The sequence below is a fragment of the Choloepus didactylus genome, chromosome 4, assembly GCF_015220235.1.
Source record: "Choloepus didactylus isolate mChoDid1 chromosome 4, mChoDid1.pri, whole genome shotgun sequence".
NCBI classification, from domain to species: Eukaryota; Metazoa; Chordata; class Mammalia; order Pilosa; family Megalonychidae; genus Choloepus; species Choloepus didactylus.
In genome coordinates this window covers 98,301,521-98,323,669 of record NC_051310.1, presented here as the reverse complement: position 1 = coordinate 98,323,669, position 22,149 = coordinate 98,301,521, and the positions used below count along the sequence as shown (strand labels likewise).

At 43.7% G+C, this 22,149-nt stretch overlaps 1 protein-coding gene across 5 annotated transcripts in view; it reads right to left on the bottom strand.

The window, feature by feature from the left end:
• Nucleotides 1–2,863: 2,863 nt before the first annotated feature.
• CTXND1 (cortexin domain containing 1) overlaps nt 2,864–22,149 on the bottom strand; it is a 71,685-nt gene continuing 52,399 nt past the window's right edge. For 3 of the 5 annotated variants that reach the window (XM_037833236.1, XM_037833237.1, XM_037833240.1), the window contains exons 2-3: nt 7,804–7,975; nt 2,864–6,557 (exon numbers count right to left, since the gene is read on the bottom strand). In XM_037833236.1, coding sequence (XP_037689164.1) covers nt 6,316–6,495 — 180 coding nt within the window. In that variant the 5' untranslated portion in view covers nt 6,496–6,557; nt 7,804–7,975 and the 3' untranslated portion in view covers nt 2,864–6,315. Of the gene's footprint in view, nt 6,558–7,803; nt 7,976–20,591; nt 20,686–22,149 lie in introns of all 5 variants that reach the window. The other 2 variants (XM_037833238.1, XM_037833239.1) reach the window with 1 other exon arrangement.

The following is a 22,149-nucleotide window of genomic DNA, read 5'->3' as shown; positions in this document are numbered from 1 at the left end:
GGGGGTGGGTGATGGGAGACAAGTCAGCCACTTCGTGGCAGGTTGAGTACATGGGACCTCTTTCATCATGGAAGGGGATGTGAATAGACATGTGTATTCTGGATATGGATTTGCCTTCCATGCCCTCACCACCATCTGTGGGGCTTCGTTCATCTCAGCATATCTCACAAACATGATCTTCAATCAAGGAACTCGTCTGTGAAGGAAATGCAGCAGTGGGCTCAGGCCCATGAAATTCACTGGTTTGCTACATGAATCATCACCCAGAAGCAGTTGGTATGACCAAAATTCAGGATGGTCTGTGGAAAGCTCCGTCATGGTGGCTGACCTATAGGGTGTAGTATAGTCTTAAATCAGAGGCCAGTATATGGTGCTATCTTCCCCATAGCCAGAAGATACTAGTCTGGGAGATGAAAATGATTTTTCTATTATACCTAAAAACCCACTAGTGGAATTTTTGTTTTTCATCCTTATAACTTTGGGCTTAGTGGGTTTGGAAGTCCCTAGTGACCAAGAAAAAAATCCTTCCACCAGGGAACATAGTTATGGGTCTGTTAAATTGGAAGCTGAGATGGTCCTGTGGTCATTTGGGCCTCATCATTTTGAACCAGTAGCAGAGAAGGGGTTTGCTCTGCTGTCAGAGTGAATCATCCATATTATCAAGGGAAAATGGGTTACCTTACAGTGTGGGTAAGGAAAACTATCTCTGAACCCCAGGGATTCATTGGAGCACCTCTTGGTACTTCCCATATCCCCTCTGTGAGAGCATGATACTGGATTTCTCACCAGTTCTTCTCTCCTGAGGGTTCTAAATGCTTCCACTTGAAGCTTCCAAGCCCTCCTCATGTTCTTTGGGGTCCCACATATAGGAAATTGCAGAAATCCAATAAAGACAGGGCACTAAGAATTTGGATCCTCTGTGAATGAAGATTTGGGTCATTCTTCCAGATAAAATACTCCAGTAGCCAAAGGACTTCCAGAAGGTAGCAGAATATGGAATGGGCTGTGGGATAAGGAGGCTATGGTTATCATCCTAGACCTTGTGACCAGCTATAGAAAGGGGACTCAGCAGCTATGTTTTATATTGTTTCCTTTCCTCACCAAGGAGTGACTACATTACAATTTAGGTTCCAGCTGGGAATAGGACTAAATCAACATCACCCCCAGACAAGATGGTGGTTAATGGAACTTTGTGTTCCCACTGTGTTGGGGACATATTTCCCTCCCTAAGCAAAGCTCATGGATGGATGCTGAGTGTCAGAAGGGGTGGATTGTGCTGGTTATTCTCATGTGCTTCAATAGGCTGACAGCTGTGGACGCTATCACCCAATTTCCCTGGTCCTTTATCTTTGGTTGTGTTTAGCCAATGGGAGACCTAAACGAGAGACTGGAGGACAGGAGGGAAGAGGACAAGGTATTTATTCCCCCCCATTCCCTTCCTACTGGGATGTAGTTTGGCAGAAGCTTTGATTCTCTATCTATGGCCATGGCTCCTAGTAAGCAACTCCTCTCCTGTTGCTATAGCTCTAACCGGGTTCTTGTAGAACTGCTCCTTCTCCTTGTCCTATCAGACTTTGATGGTAATGGCTTCTCATTATGGCCTATCCTCGTTGTTCTATTGTCCCTTGTTATTTCCTCTAATCCTGCCCAATCTCTGTAAATGTTTTCATTTAAACTCTTTTCAATTAATGCTTTGGATTTGCCATGTCTTTCCTTCTAGGATGATGACTGAGACAGGTCCCACAGAGAAACCACCCCCACACCACCCCCCGCCAGAAGGCAGGGGGATCTTAGCTGCTGGCCATCAAGAACATAAAGGTTCAGGGGGTGGGCTGATCTGCGTCTGTGGACACAGCCAACTTTTGTGCTATGTTTGGGAAGAACAGCTGGGCATGTGGATGTGGATCCAGGCAGCTCAACCTGGGCACCTCTTGGCCATAGGCTAGAGAGAGCACTGCAGATAGTCATACATCCCACATGGCAGGACTATCTTCAACAACGAGACCATGAGGCAGGAAACCCACTAGTGGACTGACCAGGACTTTGCAGTTTTCTACTCCTGGTGTTTGGACCAGCCACCTTTGGATTAAGTATGTTTCTGGGATTCTGGGATATTTTTAGGGGACAGAGAGCGATACTTTTTTTTTTTTTAAGTGAAAAAGAGCAATAAAAGTAAAAAAGAACACTGGGTGACTTTGTTTTTTTCTGTCCCCCATTTTTCTACTCATCCATCCATAAACTAGACAAAGGGGAGTGTGATCCATATGGCTTTCCCAATCACACTGTCACCCCTCATAAGGTACATTTTTATACAGTCGTCTTCAAGATTCATGCGTTCTGGGTTGTAGTTTGATAGTTTCAGGTATTTACTGCTAGCTACTCTAATTCACTAGAACCTAAAAAGCATTGTCTATATTGTGCATAAGAGTGCCCACCAGAGTGACCTTTCGGCTCCTTTTGGAATCTCTCTGCCACTGAAGCTTATTTCATTTCCTTTCACATCCCCCTTTTGGTCAAGAAGATGTTCTCCATCCCACGACGCAGGGTCTACATTCCTCCCCGGGAGTCATATTCCACGTTGGAGATACTGGTTTTTAAGTTAAGTAAGAACATGTGGACATTTGAGCAACTAGTTGGAAAAATGAAATAGATGTTACAAGAATTGATAGGCCAGGCAGCAAAGCTAGTTTTTTACTATCTTTCTATTTATATTAGCTTCTCTGAGCATCCTCTAGGGTCACATTTCTTAGTCACTGTCATTCTGATTTCCTGATTCTGCATATTTCTGCTACCTTACTTGTCCCTGAGTGCTATTTCTTTCCAGATTGGATTTCCTCACATTACCCACCACCCAGATGTCAGATGTCTTCGTTGTCCCAAAGTACTACTGACACAAAGCGGATTGTGTATCAGACTTTACTGAAGATTTGCGGTAATGTGAAGGGACCACAGCAGAACACAGTACAGGCGATGACTTAACATTGACCACTAGACACCACTGTCTGGGAAGTCTGTCACCCTTCCTTGCTGCAGGGAGTTTCTCTCTCACGTTTTCCCTAAAGTCCTGGCTTGTGACCAAATCCCAAGGCCCCCCTTCCTGAATGCTTTTTCTTTTCTCTCTGCCAGCTTCCAGTCCTAACAAATGTCTGTTCATTTCTTTTTCCAAACAACTTAGCTTTCTATCCACAATCACAAACTTTAGTCTTGGCTAGTCAGAAACTCAGTAAGGTGCTCTGATCACAAAGGATCACCTCTTCCATCCTTTAGCAGCATGAAGCAATGGCAGAAGCTTTGAAATTCCTATTATGATCAAAGTTGTAGGCAGGTCTTCCTCCCCCATGTGTTTCTTAGGTGAAGGGGTGTAGTTTAGATATTTATTCTCCCTCCACCCTGAGCAAACACCCAGGGTTCATTGTATCTGTGTTTATCTTTCTTTTTCCTCTTGGTACATATATAACAGGGAAAAATAAAAGCAATCCAAGAATTTAACAATAGGAATCTGGATAATTATGTACATGCACTAAATGCCATGTTTTATAACCATTAAAATGATAAATACAAAGACTGTAGGAACAACATGGAAACATACTTATGATGTAAAGTTAGGAGAAAGAGTATCATATACAAGTATGAAACTGGTGACATGAAAAAATATATCTTGCATGTGACAAGGATTTGAAAGGAACATACACACCTGTAATGAAAATCACTGTTTTGTTGGAAGCGTGGGTGGGGAATGATTTTTATTTTCAGTCCTTTCTGAAATGTTACTATACTCCCCTTGCTATCCAAGAGTCAAGAGATAGAGTGAGAACATCAGCAAAACTAAGTGCGGAAAAGAATGAATTGGAACCAAGGAATCCCTAAGGCAGTGCTTCTCAAACTTTGATATGCACACAAATCACCTGGAGATCTTGCTACTATGGATTCCTGGGCCCTGCCCGCAGAGATTCTGGTCCTGCAGTAGGTCTGGAGCAGGGGCCATGATTTTGGATTTCTGACAAGTTCCCCAGTGATATAGATGTTTTTTGTCCTTGGACCACAATTTGAGTAACACTGCCCTAGGACATCTATTCTTTCCCCAAAAGTTTTAAAGTGCTTCCAGGTGAGGCCTTCAAGACTTGGGGTTCCTTTTGGGTCCACTATTAGCTGATTGGGAGTTGGTTTTGGTTTCCATTGTAAATCTGTGCTGATGGGCTTTTCACAGATGTGCTTGGTGTCTCTGAGGTAGGCTGCAGAGTGATGGCTGCTGCTGGGTCTGAGTCAACACACAGGGCTCTTATTCCACGTCCTCCCTTATGCAGAGCCTTGGAATGCATCTTCGTCCCCTGCCTCTGCCAACTGTCCCTCTGGGCATGCCACATGGGGGACCAGCTGGGTATGTCTTGGAATGATCCCGGAATATCTGTGGCACTGCCAACTTTCAGGGTCACCTAGAGGTGAGAGTGCATTGGAAATCCATTTCCCAGGTGCCCTGGTTGGAGGGGTGGCTCGGATACAGGTAATGGGAAGGGAGCCCTAAGCTTATTCCCAGCTGCAGGCCTCCTCTGACGGGGTTGGCAGGCCACACCTTGGAGGGATGGAATAAATGCTCTCAGAGGAAGGGGAGCTCAAGTGGCCTCCTATGACTTTGTATCTTGCTTGTGGCAAAACTGATGACAATGACTACTACATAATTTAACAGATGCCTTATCTCTTGACAGCAGGTGCTGGGGGAGGTTGCTGTGAGTATTCCTCCAGACAAGGAGATTTGGCCTGTAAGAAGTTACCTGGGAAGTTGACAAAAGCCCAGAGTTCCTGGCCCTGAGGAGCAGGAGGGACCCAGAACCTCTTTTCCTCCCAGCTTGGGTCCCAGGCTTCTCCTGGAGTGGTGGATACAACTGTTTGCCCATGTTCTCTCATCATCCTCACTGCAACCTTGCGAGGTAGATGTTATTCCCATTTTACAGATGAAGAAATTGGGGCTCAGAGAGGCAAAGCAAGTTATTCAGGGTCCTATAGCCAGGAAGGAGACTTGGGGCCACGTTGGTGGACTCTGTTTGGTCCAATATTCTTGCTGCAAGGTCATGGACGTAGGTGATACTGGGAGAGGAGTGAGAGGGAGGCCCCAAGAGAAGTCATTACCAACAGCTTATTCCTTTATCCCAACAGCACATTTACTTTCAAAGCACTCGCCTCCTGTCCTTTCGTTCACAGAAGGTTTACACAAGATGGAAAGGGCAAAGCTTTTCCTCCCCATTTCACAACAGGGGAACTGAGGCGCTGAGAGGTCCAGTGACTTGCCTAAGGACACACAGCCTTTGGCCAAAGCACAAAACCCAGGTCTCCCTGCCCAATATTCATCTGTGGATCGTGCACCCTCAAAAGGAGACTGGGTTGAATAACTTTGTATGAGGAAAAATTAGCGCAAAGTATTAAATGTACGACCAATGGATAAGATTATTAGACTATGACCCAACTACCTGACTGAATATTTGGCAGGCACACAAAATCACAGCTCTTAAGAGTGTTTGATGAAATGGGAAAATAGTCATGCTGTAATATGATGTGATACAACCTCATGCATTCAGTATGAATTTGACTATTTAAAAATGCTTATAAAAAAGGCTGGAAGAAAATATATAAAAATGGTGGCGTTTGGAAGATGAGATTATAAGTGTTTTTTTCCCCTTCCCTTCTATTTTTCTGTATTTTCCCCAAATTTCTAAAATGCAAATTTCAACTATAACAGGAAAAATATATTCCTCTATACTTTAATTAAAAACAAAACAAAACAAAACTCCTTGGAAGCAGCCCGTGTGCCTTTCGTGAATTTTTCGGGTGAGGTACCTTCCACATCCTTTCACCCTTGACGGCTCCCTCCATTGCTATCCCCTCGGGAAGGGGCTGGGCTCACGTGGGACATCTGTGTTGGGAGTCTCCCGTGCTAGTGAGTGTGCTGCTTCTCATTTTAAGAGCAGAGAATCTCCTGGAAAGGAGACCCCTATTGTGTGATGATGGGTATCTGACCTGGTTTGATTCCTGAAGGTGCAGAGGAAGCAGAGAAGGTGAGTCCCCACTGGTCATCCAGTGATTCCCCAGACTGGGACCCAGACCTCCTCACCCCCAGACCGCCCTGTGCCTGCAACACCCCTCAGCAGCATGGCCATCTCGCTCTGGTGCTCCCGTGACAGCAGGGCAAGGCTGAGGTGAGCCTTCCCCACTCCTCGCCTCCAGGGGCTGGCAGGTCAGGGACCAGGGGACCCGGAGGCATGTCCTGGGTGCCCCGGCCCACAGAGAGCTGGGGGTCTTGCTCCCCAGCCCCCCACTTCCGTCTCAATCGTCCAGGTGCTGCTCCTCCCAGGTGGATGTGGGGATGGCGCTGTAAGGGTCCATGATGACCTTGGCACAGCGGATGATCATCACGATGAGGAAGAGGCAGAGGAAGACGAAGCAGGCCAAGGTCAGTCCCTTGTCCACGTCGACAAAGACAGGCTCGGGAGTGGGCTCCTCCATCTCGCGGCAACGACTGCGGGCTCCTCCTCCGGCTCAGGGTTGGCTGGTACCATCTTCCACCCCTGCAGAGAGAGCCACACAGGGGGAGGGAATGGGTGCAAGAGCTTGCTGCTCAGGTCACCCACGTGGGGATAAAGAGGGGGATGGGGACGATATACCCCTCTCAGGGGCCCAAAGGAGCCCACCCTACACCTTGCAGGTGACTGATGCCTCTAGTGGGGTCCAGCGGGTGCCTCCCCAGGGCAGGGTGAGGGAGGGGACAGAGGAGCTGTGCCAGCAGGGGGCCGCTGGCTGTGTCTGCGGTCCCACTGGGGGATGGAGCCCCTGCAGCTGCCTCCACTCCCTGAAGCCATTTAGGAAGAAAGTTCTGTGACGATGCTTTCCAGCCAAGCCACTAACTCAGGGTGTTAGGAAAACATTTAAAAATATGATAATTAACTAATAATTTGTTTAAAGTGGTAAAACCAAGATTTCAAATGAGACCAAATGTTGAATGGCACCATATATATAGACTGAAGAGGAGCCGTGCTCACGGGAGGGGGTGGGAGGCCTGGAGGGGTGCCCACGGGGACTCCCGAGGACCCTCTGCCGAGCCCTGGCGATGGGAAGCTCAGTTTTGGCAGTTGGTGGACCTGAATCCCGGCTCCGCCACCACCTTGCAGCCCCATGCCCTCACCTTGGGGTGATTTCCTGACTTCTCTGAGTCTGGATTTCCTCACCTGCTGAGGGCAGGTGATAATATCTGCCTCACAGGGGTGGGAGATAAAGTCCAGGATATTCCTGGCACCAGGGGATGCTCAGTAAATACTTTGGATGAAACAGGAGCTCCTGGGGAACAGGCCTGGACAGGCAGGTCTGTTCCCCACCCCCCCTGCTGTGAGGGAGCACTTTAGGGTGAGGGGACAGCCGCTGCTCTTTCCCCACATGTCATCACCATCATCATTATCCCTGAATTTGCAGAGCACTTGAGCGACACAATGTGCTTTCACATCCAGTTTATTATTTGATCCTAACAACAGCCCAGGAAGCAAGTTTGCCAGGCATTAACATGCCCGTTTTATAAATGGGGAAACTGAGGCAGGGAGCCGGGAAATGATTTACCCAAGGTCCCACACCCCCAACCCCCAGGCCTCTGCGTGCCTCTGCTGCCTCAGGTGGAGGGGCAAGGTGGGGATCCATCCCCCAGCCCCCCAGGAGCTCAGGGCGCTTGGAGCTTTAGGCTAACCTGAGGCGACCCCCACTTTTGCTTCCCCCTCATCCGACCCTCCAGCTGGTATCCTTTCTCACCCCTTCCCGGAGGGCACTGACCTGTTGGTGGGAGTGGTCACCACTTCTTAGGGGCCACTGCTGGGCTCACACCGGGAGCGGGAGCGGGGTGCTGCAGAGCGGCAGGGGAGCGGCCGGGGCATCCCGGTTGGGGCGCCCACGGGAGCAGCGGCTTTTCACGCAGAGAAGGCGGCCGGGCCGCAGCGGAGCGCCGCTGGAATAGAGCGGGAGAGAAAGGCTGACTTTCCAAGGTGCCCAGCCCCAAATGTGATTTCTGGTGCCATTTTTTCTTTCCTTCTTATCCGCCCCCCCCTTTTATTTTAAATTAATATAGTTTCATAAATAACACTTGAACATAGCTCAAAATTTAAAAGGTGCAAAAGGATTTAGTGAAGAGCTGTTTACAAGCACTCTGTCGCCAAAGATCCTGCTGATCTCCTTTAGATAAATACCATTAGCGGGTCCTCGTACATTCTTCCAGTCTAGAGGTATTCTATGCTGCATGTTCAAGAGTATGTTTATGCATTTTTTTAATTAAATGCAAACCTATTCTACAAACTCTTCCACACTTTAATTTTGTCACTTAATATATCTGTGAGATTATTGTGTGTCAATAGAAAGCTGCCTCCTTTTTAATGGTTGTATTGTATTGCATTGTATGGATATATCCTAGTACATTTAACTAGTCTTTTATTGACTAGATGTTTAGATTATTTACAATCTTTTGTATATCAGACATCAATGCAACACTCTAGTAGCTATGTCATTTTGCACATGTCTGAGTATGTCTGTACATGAAATTCCTTTAAGCAGAATTGCTGTGTTACAGGATATACCTTTTTTAATGCAATTTTATTGAGATATATTCACATACCATACAATCATCCAAAGTGTACAATAAATTGTTCACAGTATCATCATATAGTTGTGCATTGATCACAATTTTTGAACATGTTCATTACTCCAAAAGATAAAAATAAAAATATGTAAGTAAAAATGAACGCCCCAAACATCCCATAGCCTCTCCCATTATTCACTTACTTTTTGTCCCCATTTTTCTACTCATTTGTACAGGCATTGTACAAATAAAGGGATAAAGGAGTGTGAGCCACAAGGTTTTCACAATCACACAGTTATCCTGTGTAAGCTATATAGTTATATGACTGTCATCAAGAATCAAAAATACTGGATTGCAGTTCAACAATTTCAGGTATTTCCTTCTAGCTATTCTAATACACTAAAAACTAAAAGGGATATCTATATAATGTGTATGAAAAACCTCCAGAATGACCTCTCGACTCCAAATTTGAAATCCCTAAGCCACTGAAACTTTGTTTTATTTCTGTTCCCCTTTAGGTCCAGAAGGCTTTCTCAATCCTAAAATGCCGAGTCCACGTTCATCCCCAGGAGTCATGTCCCACATTGCCAGGGAGATTTACACTCCCGGGAGTCATGTCCCACGTAGGGGAAGGATATATCTACTTTAAGTTCTAATTGGTGTTATTCTCTCTAGAAGTTGTACTGCTATAATCTACCAGCAAAGGTTGAAAGGGACTGTTTCCTACAACCTTGAAAACAGAGTTACCAAAGCTTTTACATTTTTTCCAATCTGAAGAAAAATGTTATCTGGAGTTAGTGTTTCTCCCTTAACATTTTACCATGAAAATTTTCAAACATATTGAAAAATTGAAAGAATTGTGCAGTGAATGTATATATATTCACCACCTAGATTCTATAATTGTTAACATTTTGCTGTATCCATCTGTCCATCCTTGTATTTTTTTTTATGTATTTCAAAATAAGTTGCAAATATAAGTACACCTCATGTCAAGACACTGCGGCACACATACCGTTAACTAGAATTCAATATCTGTTTATGTTTTTATGGTAAAATTTATATGCAGTGAAATGCACAAATCTAAGTTTATCATTTTTTTTGTTTTTTTTTATTTTTTTATTTTGAAATAAATTCAAAGTTATATGAACAGTTGCAAAAACAATACTAGCCCCATACACAGAATTCCATCATACCTTGACCCCCCTCCCCCAATAGCTCAATCCACCAACTTTAACATGCTGTCACATCGCTATTTCTTTCCCTCCCTCCCTATCATCCATCATCTATTGCTCTGTCTTCTGAACATATGAAAGTTAGCTGCACACATCCTTGAGCATACACTATAATTCACATATACACTTCCCATGAACAGGAACATTCTTTTATGCAATCCCATTAAGCGCAGCTAAGAGGTACAATAGATTCAACAATGATACAAAGCTTACATTCTATATTTCCTTTTCCTTATGTCTCAACTGTGTCCCTTTGAGCCACCTGTCCTCTATCTTCCAGTCCCATCCAAGTTCATTCTTAGCATTCAATTGTCATCTAGTTAGACTGTCTTTTTTTTTTTTTTTCAGTTGTGGAAACATATATACAGCCTAAATCTTCCCATTCCATCCCCTCCCTAGCCTTTCATTAGTGGGATTAATCACATTTAGAATGCTGTAATGCTCTTTCCCATCATCCATTACTAGAAATTTCCCTTCACCTCAAACAGTAACCCTACACTCATTTCTTAACTCCCCATTGCCCCTTCCCCCATTTCTTTTAACCCAAACTCTACATTTCATCTCTATGGTTATATTCTCTGATAATTTCTTTGTGTTTACTGTGGGGCTTAAAATTAGCCTCTTAAATCCATATCAATCTTGTTTTTCTTTGATACCACCTCCACTTCAATAGGACCCATAAACTATGTTCCTATACTCCTCCATTCCCCCACCTTTATATAGTAGTCTAAACTTACATATTTTACATTGAGTTCAAAACCACTGATTTGTCCTTAGAGTTTGTGTATTTTACAGTTCAAAAATTATTGACTTCTGTTGGTATTCCATTGTGGTTGGAGAATGTGCTTTGAGTATATTCAATTTTTTTTTTTTTTTAATTTCTTGAGGCTTGTTTTATGTCCCAGCTTATGGTCCCTTCTGGAGAAAGATCTGTGATCACTAGAGAAAAATGAGTGTCCCAGTGATTTGGGATGTAAGGTACTACATATGTTTGTTAAAATTCCCTATATCTCTTTCTCCTTTCCCTGTCTCTCCGCCGGCAGGGCTCCCCTCAGAATCTGAAGTAGGGCAGGTCTTTCATCGGCAAAGTCTCTCAGCATTTGTCTGTTTGTGAAAAATTTAAGCTCTCCCTTAAATTTGAAGGAGAGTTTTGCTGGATAAAGTATTCTTGGTTGGAAATTTTTCACTCACAGAATTTCAAATATGTCATGCCACTGCCTTCTCGCCTCCATGGTAGCCACTGAGTAGTCACTACTTAGTCTTATATTGTTTCCTTTGTATGTGGTGAATTGCTTTTCTCTTGCTGCTTCTTCAGTATTTGAGAGTCTGATCAGAATATGTCTTGGAGTGGGTTTATTTGGATTTATTCTATTTGGAGTTCACTGGGCATTTATGCTTTGTGTATTTATATTGTGTAGAAGGTTGGGGAAGTTTTCCCCAACAATTTCTTTGGATACTCTTTCTAGACCTTTACCCTTCTCTTCCCCTTCTGGGACACCAATGAGTCTTAAGTTTGGATGTTTTATTTTATCTATCGTATCCCTGAGATCCATTGCAATTTTTTCAATTTTTTTCTCCATTCTTTCTTTTGTTCTTTCATTTTCTGTTCTGTGGGCTTCTAGGATACTGAGACGTTGTTCAGCTTCCTCTAGTCTTGTATCGTGAATATCCAGAGTCTTTTTAATTTGGCCGACAGTTTCTTTTATTTCCATAAGATCTTCTATTTTTTTATTTACTCTTGTAATGTCTTCTTTATGCTCTTCTAGGGTCTTCTTTATGTCACTTATATCCTGGGCCATAGTCTTCTTGATGTCCTTTAAATCCTTTGCCATGTTTTTGTTCCTCGATTGTAGTTCTTTGATTAATTTTGCGAGGTACAGTGTATCTTCCGATATTTTGATTTGTGTGTTTGGAGTTGGATTCTCCATATCTTCTGGTTTTATCATATGCATTAAGATTTTCTGTTGTTTTTGGCCTCTTGGCATTTGTTTTGCTTAATAGGGTTCTTTCAAGTTGTAAAGAAAAAGGGATATCGATCTAATTTTTCAGGAACACAGTTTGGTGACGTTCACTTTCTCTAACTAACCAGCAGATGGCGTCTGTGAGTCACCTATATCCCTCAAGTCAGTTCTCCACCTTGTTCCCGTGGTGTGTGGGGAAATGATTCTTGTGGGGTCAGTTGGAGAACTCAGTTTAGGTGTGTTGCTGGAGCCGTCCGCCCTGAATGTGGGGCATGTGTACGGGTGGCCAGGGAGGAAGGGCAGTTTTAATGTTCAAATCCCCCAGGATCCCGGAGATTCAAGGCTGCCACAAGAGTCTAAGCCTTCATTTCAGTTCAGCCCCAGTCCCTCTCTCTCGCTGATCCAGAAACCACCGGACTTGGCGTAGCATCCCTGGGTTCTCCGAGCGGATCCCCCCTCCCAGCCGCACTCCTCCAGGAGCTCAGCTGAGGGAATGCCGTGTTACATCACCAGTGTGCGCCATCCCTCAAGGGAAGCCCCAGGCCGCCAGGCCTTGCAGCAGCATGCTCTCAGCCTGAGGCAAAAATGGCTGAACAGGGCGTCTCAGCCCCCCACTCCTCGCACAGTTCCTCCTTCCCAGCTCCGGGACAACTGGCAGGGCTCTGGGCTGTGGGCACGGCCCCGGGCAGGAGTTTATCCAGCCCTCCGGGGGGCCAGCTGCTAACCGTGGGGTTTCTTTCTGCTTCTGGCTCTCCACTCCATTCCCCCAGACCCAAGGGTATCTGCAGCGGGCTATCTTCCCAGCCAGACACCAAGAGGCTGGCCCAGCCCCCTCTTGCTGTGTTTTACTGCGTGGTTCCCACAATTGCAGATGGAGCCGCTCCTGGGTTTTTCCCTTTTTTTAAAAAGAGCCAGCCATGCTCCAAACGCTGAACCCTGGCATCCCCAGCCCCCCGCGTGGCTGCGGGTCTTCCAGCCAGCTTACTCACTCGTTTCAGAATGCAGACTCCCGGTTTCACCAAGTATATGGCCCCTCTGGAGCTAGGAGCCCTCGTCCAGCTGGTGCATCGCTGTAACTGGTATTCTAGGTCACTTTCTGGTTTTTAGCTAGTGTTTTTCATGGAGGTGTTTTTTTCGCCCTGTCTCAGCTAGCCGCCATCTTAGTTTCCTCCGTTTATCATTCTTGAGATTTAACAAATGCATACACCCTTTTAACTCTCAGGGTTATTTTAAATTGCATTCCTCTCAATGAACGGGGTTAAACATCTTTTCATATGTTTAAGATCCATTTGTATTTCCTTTTCTGTGAACTCTCTGTTCATACCTTTATCCATTTTTCCTATTGGATTTTTGCTCTCTCTTTTTTGAGTGTGAAAACAGAGAGTTAAGGTAAACATACTCATTTTATTTGTTTGTTGGATTTTCATGTTATTTTATTTTATTTTATTTGTTGGATTTTTCCACTGCTTGCTATTACTATTCCTCTCTCCCTCTTTTCCACCACCTAATTTTAGTCTCTAGTGTTAGCTTTCTTATTGTTTAACTTTGTACTTTTAAATGTGCATAAGTTTCTATCATTTGAATTTTCAACTTTAAAAATAACTTTTTATTCCCAGCTGTTACAGATTAGGCAATTAAGAAACTTATTTTACTTTCCACCTTCTCTCCCCATTGTCTTCCCAATTTCAGTTCTCTTATTTCTACATGGTTAGGATATTTTACATTTACATATTTTTGTTACTCATGCCCTCTTTAGTTAAAAATCACAGTTTTACAGTTAAAACTATTTAATGCTCACCACCAATCCTGTTGTTGAAGTTTTCATTATCATGCTTTGTTTGTCTGAAGAGTGTCCTCTAACATGTTCTTCAGGAAGGGCTCATGGGAATAATATTTCTTGAGGCCTTACTGTTGGCCCCTTTGAAGGTAATATGCCTTTTCTCTGGTCTGCCTTAAAGATTTTCTCTTTGTCTTTGGTTTATAACAGTGTAACTGTGGATGTGCCTAGGCATGCTTTTCTCTATGTTCTTCCTCAGTGTTTTTAGTACTTTTCTTTAATTTTTTTTATTAGAGGAGTTGCTGGTTTATGGAAAAATAATTCGGAATGTGTAGAGTTCCATTTTAGTAATTCTTGAATCTCACATGATGTCTTGTTAGTTTTTGAAAAATCTTGGCCATTTCCCCTTCAAAAATTGATCTGTCTCATTCTGTCTCTTCTCTTTCTGGTACTCCCAGTACACTTAGAGCTTTCCACTATGTTTGTTATGCTTTTTTTCTGTATTGCTTTTTATGCTTTAGTCTATTTTCTACTGAACTAATTTCCAATTCATTAATCCTCTCTTCTGCTATGTCCAATTTGCTGTTAAACCTATCTATTCAATTTTCCATTTCATTTTTACTGTTCAGTTTTAGAATTGCTGTCTGATCCTTTAAAAAACGCCAGCTCTCCAGGGAAAATTTCCATCTTCCTGTCTATTTTCTTGCAAGTATTAATCACAATTTTTAGAAGTCTTCATTAGATAACTCCAATATCTGGGTCATCTGTGAGTCTATTTCAATCGTTTATCTTTTCTTTTGGTTCACATTATTGACATACCTGATAGAAACTTCAGTGGGATAGAGAATTGATATGAAAAGTTGTTCTGGGCTCTGAATTATGTTCTCTTCCTATAGAGAGGGCTCACTGTATCCCCTGGTAAGCAGCTAGACAGCAGGCAGTTCATCTTAATCCAATATGGGGCTGAATTGAATAGAAAAAAAGCTGTATTTTCTGTAAACAAGGACATTGTCTACCCCTGGCTTGTCACCATGTCTAGGGTATTACCCTCCAGGGTTCCCAGTTGAGAACCTGGGGTATTTACTTGTGCTGCTCCTTCTTGATACTTCTTGAATTCTAGTTTTTCCCTCCTCAGTGCTTTGAGACAATTGAAAACTAGGGAAACTGGTGTTTGATTCTGGGCTGTAGAATGCAAACATGTGGACCTAAGGATGCTTGTCACTCACTAATAGCCACTCATGACTGTGTAGAAGCCCAGGCCTGGGGATAAGGAAAGTACAGTCAGGCCAAAGTCCTGATGTTCCATTACTCTGGGATTTTGAAAGATATTCGTTGCATCATTGTTGTAGCAGTGAAAGACTGGGAACAAACCGAATGTCTGTCAATAATGGAACAGTTAAACTAGCAATGGGGTATCTGTCCTGGAACACTCTGAAGCAGTTAAGACACACACACACACACACACACACACACACACACACACACACAAGAGGTCTAGGAAATTTTGTTTAGTAAAAAGGTAAGTTGAAGAATACCTCAAATATGATATAATTTATGTAAAATAAAAATAAACCATAAATTTCCTATGTACACATGTACTCTACTAGGCATGTAATGCACAGAAAAAATCTGGGAAGATACCCAGCAAATTAATTACAATAGTCTTTCAAGAGGGAAAAGGGAATGGAGGACAGGAAAGTTATCCAGGGGGTCTTTCATTTTATTTGTACTGTTTGAATAGCTTATAACAATAATATAGTTATACACTACTTATGTAATTGATACTGAAGCAAAAATTGAATAAAAGGATTAAATGAGATGACACATGTATGTGCCCAGTACAGGGCCCGGGACAGGGCAAGTGCTTGGTAGATGGAAGGCGTCATCATCGAGGGCACTGGGTCTTGGCTTGGAGGAGTGCCCTCTCCGTAACCACCACGGGGACGGTGCTCCCTGGTGATGAGCCGGGCTCAGCCTGGACTGCAAACCTGCCCAACATCCTGCCTTATTTTCCCAACAGCCACACGAGGTAGAGAGGGCAGAAACAATTAGGCTTATTTTTTTCGGGAGAAGCTGAAGCTCAGTGAGTTGAGTGAAATTAAGGACAACAGCATAACAGATTTTTCTATCTCTGGTCTATCAATTGTATCTTTTAAGGAAAAAAAAACTTTTATTGTGAAATAATTTCAAACATACAGGGCAGTTGCAAAAATAATACAAAATGGGGGAGGGGGTAATTTGGGTGTTCTTTTTTTATTTTTTATTCTGGTTCTGATTCTTTCTGGTGTAGGGAAAATGTTCAGGAGTGGATTGGGGTGATGAATGCACAGCTGTGGGATGGTGCTGTGAGCAGTTGATTGTGCACCATGGATGATTGTATGGTTTGTGAATATATCTCAATAAAACTAAATTTAAAATAAAAACCAAAAAAAAAATACAAAACTAATATAGAGAACTCCAGCATACCCCTCAACCCCACTGATATACAGATCCACCAGTTTTCACATTTTGCCACATTTGCTTTTTTTTTCTTTTCTTTTTTCTTTTCTTTTCCTTTCTTTCATCTATCATCTATCTCTTTCTATCATCTATCTGTACCTATCTATCCATTTATCTATCTTTGATTGTATCTTTTGAGGTACTATTCATTGATTTGATTTGATCATATCTTTGGATATGCCACTTACTTATATCTAATTTCCATCAAGGTGGAACATAAATACCAAGTCAGACTATATTATAGGTAAGTATAAATCTATAAAAACCAGAGTGGAAAATGCACACCAGACTCAAGATGGTGTTACTGCTCGAGAGGATGAAAGGAAATGGTTCTGTAGGGTACTAGTTATAAGGCTTATTTACTAAAGAAGAAAAGCAGAGGAAATACAATTAGAAAATAGTTGCTAATTTGGCATGATGGAAATAAAGGTGCTTGTTATATTATTGCTTGTACTTTTCTAGATCTTAAATTTCCCAAACAATAACACAATTAGAGCAGAAGCAGGTCTTGGATGGCAGTGAGTGGAGCACTAACCTCCCACCCCCAACACACACCCACATTTCCACTTCCCTGTGTTCTGGGGTAGGGGTCCTGGGTGGGCCCTGAGAGGGCCCTGGGCTTCCATAGGAACCCCTAGGGTTCCTTGGACGACACTTTGAAAACACAGATCTAGTCCATCTCCTTTCATTTCATAGATGAAGAGACAGGAGTATAGGGAGGGGAAGGGGTTTGCTTGGGGTTTCCAAGCAATGGCACAGCTGAACTTGGAACAAACTCACAGGTCTGACTCCAGGCTCATGCCCGTGCCCTGTGGCACAGATTCCACATGGTCAATAGTGGTTCTCAGGGAAGGATGAATTGCTGGAGTCTCACGCTCCTGCATTCCTCAGTCTGGCCTCTCAAATGCTGACTCAGAAATCCCAAGCATGGACTCTGTCTTAACATGGAATACCCCATGTAGATTGCAGGCAGTTAGACTCAGAGGCTAGCCTTGTAAGCCTCCCCTGTCTTGCCTGGGATCTGGATCAGACTCTATAACCCAGTGACAGACACCAGGGGCAGATTATCAGTGTCTCCCAGGTCCTGCTGGCTAGGGTGAATGCCAAGCATGTGGACTCAAAAAACAGATTTGCCTTTCCCTTCCAGATGGAGAATGCTCATTAACCTTAATTACCAGGCGGGCACAGTCCCATCCAGCTCTGTTTCAGAGCGAGGACACGATACCCAGGAGGGAATGCAACACTGAACTCAGCTGCTGCTCCCTGGGAGCTGAGCTCCTGGCTGTCCCAGTGGCCAGCTCAGTGGTCCCCATCATAATTGCATCGTCCTTCAGCACCCAGCCTGCCCCTGCCAAATGCTCCATCTGCCACCTCTTTGGTCGGCTGGAGGTGAATTTGTTTTCAGAGTCAGGGATTCTGTTCTGGGCAAATGAATGATTCTCTAGGGAACTGGCTGCTGGGTTGACCCGGTGTACTTGTCAAAATGTGCAGTTTTAGGAGTGCAGCAGATCCAAATAGAAAAGAGTCCTGCCAAATGCATGCAGGAAAGTCATAGGACAGAATGAAGAATCCAAACACAGGACCTAGAAACAAGTATCTGAATCAGGGCTTTAGGGGAAAATTAGCAATAAGGCAGTTGCAATTCACGGGGTGTGATACAGGATTTCAGGTCTGTCAACATTTTTTTTTTATCATTGGAGGAAGCTGAGGAGTAAGGGAAGGGACATGGGCCTTGGCGTCAGGGGCCTGGGTTTGAATCCTGCCTGAGCCACCGATCAACTGGACAAGTCTGTTCAATATCCAGCCGAAAGAGGCATCAAGAACCTACTGAGTGCCACACACTGAGCTTGGCAGTTGGAGTACAATCGTGAGTAAAGCAGTTGTTGTCTTCTAGAACTCCCATTCTCGAGGAGGAGACGGACAAAGGAGTGGAAAATGACAGGCCTTGCAGGACAGGGAGAATGCCCAGGGCAGCAAGGCAACTTGGAGAACTGCCGCAGAGCTGGGTGTGCAGTCAGGGAAGGCTCAGAGATTGGAGTGAACTCAGCCCATCCTCTATCTTTTACAACTTTTTCTTGGGTAAACTTAAGTAGGACTTTCATGAAGCTTTTAGATTATTTACTAAAATGCCAATCAGGGTAATTTTGCATTTCAAAATATGATACCTTTAAAATTTTTATTTTGAAATACTTTCAAACTCACGGGATATTTACAAGAATAATACAAACCCCATACACTGAACTTCAACATACCCTCCCCCACAGATACCCAGATCCACCCATGATATTTTGCCACATTTTCTGTATCATTCTATCTATCCATCTATCAATCCATCTATCTATCCATCTAACTGATGGATAGATAATCCATTTTCTGAACACTTGAGTTTAGGTGGTATACGTTATACTCCTTGAACATTTAATACTGCCCTGTACATTTCTTAAGAACAGGGATATTAACTTATGCAACCAATAAAGTGCAGTTATCAAGTTCAAGAAATTTAACCTTGTTATAAAGCTTATGGTCTACATTCCAGTTTTTAAGATGTCCCAGCAATGTCCTTTTGAACCTTTTCTCCCACCTTGTTCAATCCTGTCCTAGGATCATGTATTGCATTTAATTGTCAGTGACTCTTTAGTTGCCCTTTTTTTTTTATATGGGTGGCATTTTTTTTAAAAAAGTATCTGTATTAGTAAGGGTTCTCTAGGGAAACAGAATCAATGAGAGGTGTCTCTGATTATCAAACTGTAAAAGTGACTCAAGCAACTGTGGGTATGCACAAGTCCAAATTCTGTAGAGCCGTCAACTAACTGTCAACTCCAAGGAAGATGTCCGATGAACTCCTCAGGAAATGAACCGGCAACTTCGACAGACTCCTCAGGAAATGCTTCACTGGGCAGCCGAAGAAGAAGGGAAGGTCCTCTATCTGTCTTGCTTATAAGTCTTCAACTGATTAATTGGATTAATTCCAGCCAATTGCATTCTCTCAGTGTGGAAGACACGCCCTTAGATGAGTCATCAGTCACAGCTGCAGTCAATTGACTGATGATTTAATAAACCAGCCTGTTGGTTTATTAACCAGCCACAAACATCCTCACAGCAATTGTTAGGCCAGTGTTTGCTTGACCAGACAGCTGGGTCACCTGGCCAAGCTGACACATGAACCTAACCATCACAGTATCCATGTAACTATTAAGTCAACTTAATAGTAAAGTTATAGAAGATTAGAAAGGTTGAAGCAGATAAGAAAAAAAAAGTGTCCTTGGCATTTTGGCTACATTTTAAGACTTTGCCACTGATCATCTGGTAAGATAAGCACAGGGATGCAAATCAGATATTTCCCTTCCACCGGCCTTTGAATCTCTCCAGGTCCATATGTGCATTGCCTCTCTTGCTGTTTCTTTATTCTCTTAAAGTTAGGTGGTCACGAGGCATAGCCAGGTTTCACTCTAGCCTGTGCATGAAAATTTAGTATTAAGCCTTAGTACCAAATTAAATTTTAATACTATCAAGTATTAATACTCATTGTTTTTCCCAAAGTATGAGTACATCTCTCTATACCTTCAATCCATTGATTCAGACTAGGGATGCACCAGAAGCTGTTGCCCAGTTCTGTGGTCTTCCTCTTCTCCCCCTAGCCAGGGAGCTTGGCATGCTTAGGAAGGGAGGGGATTGCCTTTTCCATTCTGTCTTGATTTGGTTTGGTGGCTTGGAGTTATGGTGTGAGCTCCTGTAAATAGGGCCTTTTCATGAGGTTATTTCAGTTAAGGTGTGGTGCAACTGAAGCAGGTTGGGCTTTAATCCGAATATTGGAGTTCTTTATAAGTAGAGTGAAGTCAGATGGAGAAAGCAAGCCACAGGGAGCAGCCAGAAGCTGGAAGTCCATGGAACACAGAAGAGAAAGGAGAAGAGGCTGCCACGTGCATTGCCATGTGACAGAAAAAGCCAAGGACCAAGGATCACTGGCAGTCAGCCCTGGAATGCTACAGTCTTTAGGAAGAAAGCATTACCTTGCTGTCGCTTCAATTTTGGACTTCTCCCAGCCTTATAAATTCCCCTTGTTTAAGGGGGAATTGTGAGCCAATAAATTCCCCTTGTTTAAGCTAACACATTGTTATGATATTGAGGGGTCAAAATAAAACCCCAAAACTTGGTTTTTGTCTTATCGCCTTGCTTTCTCTGGATATGTAATTAATGAAATAATAAAACTGGTACAGTTTGTGGGGCTTTGTTTTCTGTTTGGAACATCTGCCAAAGACAGCAGCTCAAGGCTATCCCTTGACTGAATGGTTCAGAATTAGCAAACTTGTTTTCTGTGTCACTGTGTTTATTTCCGGCTGTGACTGCAAGCTCCTTGAGGGCAGGGTTGGAGTCTGACTGAGGGGCATCCCCTCTGGAGCCAGGCCAGGCCCACACTATGTGGGTTCACAGTAAATGTCAGAGCAGATGAGAACAGTGCTTGGCACTGCTTACAGATACAATCAGTGGGAAAATGAGGCAGACTGAAAAAGCACAGCACTTACCACGGTGGGGAGAAACAGTGGGCTACAGAGACGTTGTGAATTCACTCAGAGTAACAAGAGTCAGAGCTGTCCAAGCACAAGAATCTAGCTGGTTCTATAAATAGAAGCAGAGCCATTAAGAAAGGTGACCTGTCAGATTCACTTCCCCGGCTGATGAGTGGGTTAAGTGGATGGCATTTGCTTAGGACCGAGGGGCGTCCGGTGGCATAACCCCCTACCAATCACATCCTGTGGGATTGCACTCAGCAGCCTCACACCTCTATCACAACAATTAGCAGGCCTGTCAGAGGAAGATGACAAGTGTATGTTAACAGATAACTGAAGTCGTGATAACTACCGGTGCTAGAAGGATGCATGGAGGAGCTGGGAGAGATGGCATTTTGTGGCTAGGACATGCTTCTAATATTTAAACATCCCTAACCTCAGGAATAAGAAGGAAGTGTGAAACAGCACCATCTTGGGTAAAATATAGAAAAAGAGACTATTTCGGGTAAGAGAACACATTGTCATTGTATCAGATGTCTATAAGCCACCCTGCCGGTTCTGCTGTATCGTTTCATACTATGGTGCTGATCCTGCTGGCCTCATCCAGATCTTCTCGGATTTTCTCTCCCATTCCATGTACCCACCTCCAGCCTCTTTGTGCTTTGCTCCTAGCAGCTCACACTGCAACCTTCTTTATAAGACTGCCCTGGGGTTCCTGGAGCTGTTTCACCCCTGTGTGCAGACAGCAGGAGGTGCCTTGGGAGTTACGCCACCCAAGCGTGGCCCATAGCTAATGACTGATGCTGCAGGTATGTGAAAGTCCAGCTCACTGGTATTGAGGAGGGACAAACTCTGTTGTATAATTTGCACTCAAGAGCATCGTGGGATCAGCCTGACACTGGCCCTTCCCCTGAAATTGCAGCCCTGCTGGGCTTCTTTCTCGTCCCTGCTCTTCTTCCTCTAATCCCTTACCGGTTTCTTCCTCAATAAATTCTAGTGCATGGGTCATTGTCTTAGGGTCTGCTTTTGGGGAACCTGACCCAAGATATTTGGAAATTGATTTACTGTATTTTTTCCATCCTTTAATTCAAGCCATTGAACTTCCACTGAAAGTTAGACTAAGTAGCATGGTATGTTCTGGACATTTAAGGCAAAATCAGACCTAGTTCTTGCCCTCAAGGATTCTCAGCCTATACAGATTGCAAAAGATGCTAAAATTAGGAGAGTCACTGTCAGGAAATCATGCTCCAGAGAGAAGGCCAAGGGTGGGACTGGACAATCTTTTGCTAGCTGGGGAGATTAGGCATGTGACTCTGGATCCCCTTAGCCAGCTCAGCAGAAGCCAGGAAGAGAGGTGAGATTATCTAGGAAGGCTCTCATCTAATGGCACACACAATGTACCTAGAGACCAACAGGTTTTCGAGAATACTATATCAGCAGAGACACCGTCAACTTGAACTGAAAGTGACAGAGACAGGATGAAATGAGTGGAGGCTATTAGCCTCCCAAAATTCTGCAGGCAGGAAATGGGCTGATAAAATGACTAAGCTACAAATAAGTGCTACCCTTCCAG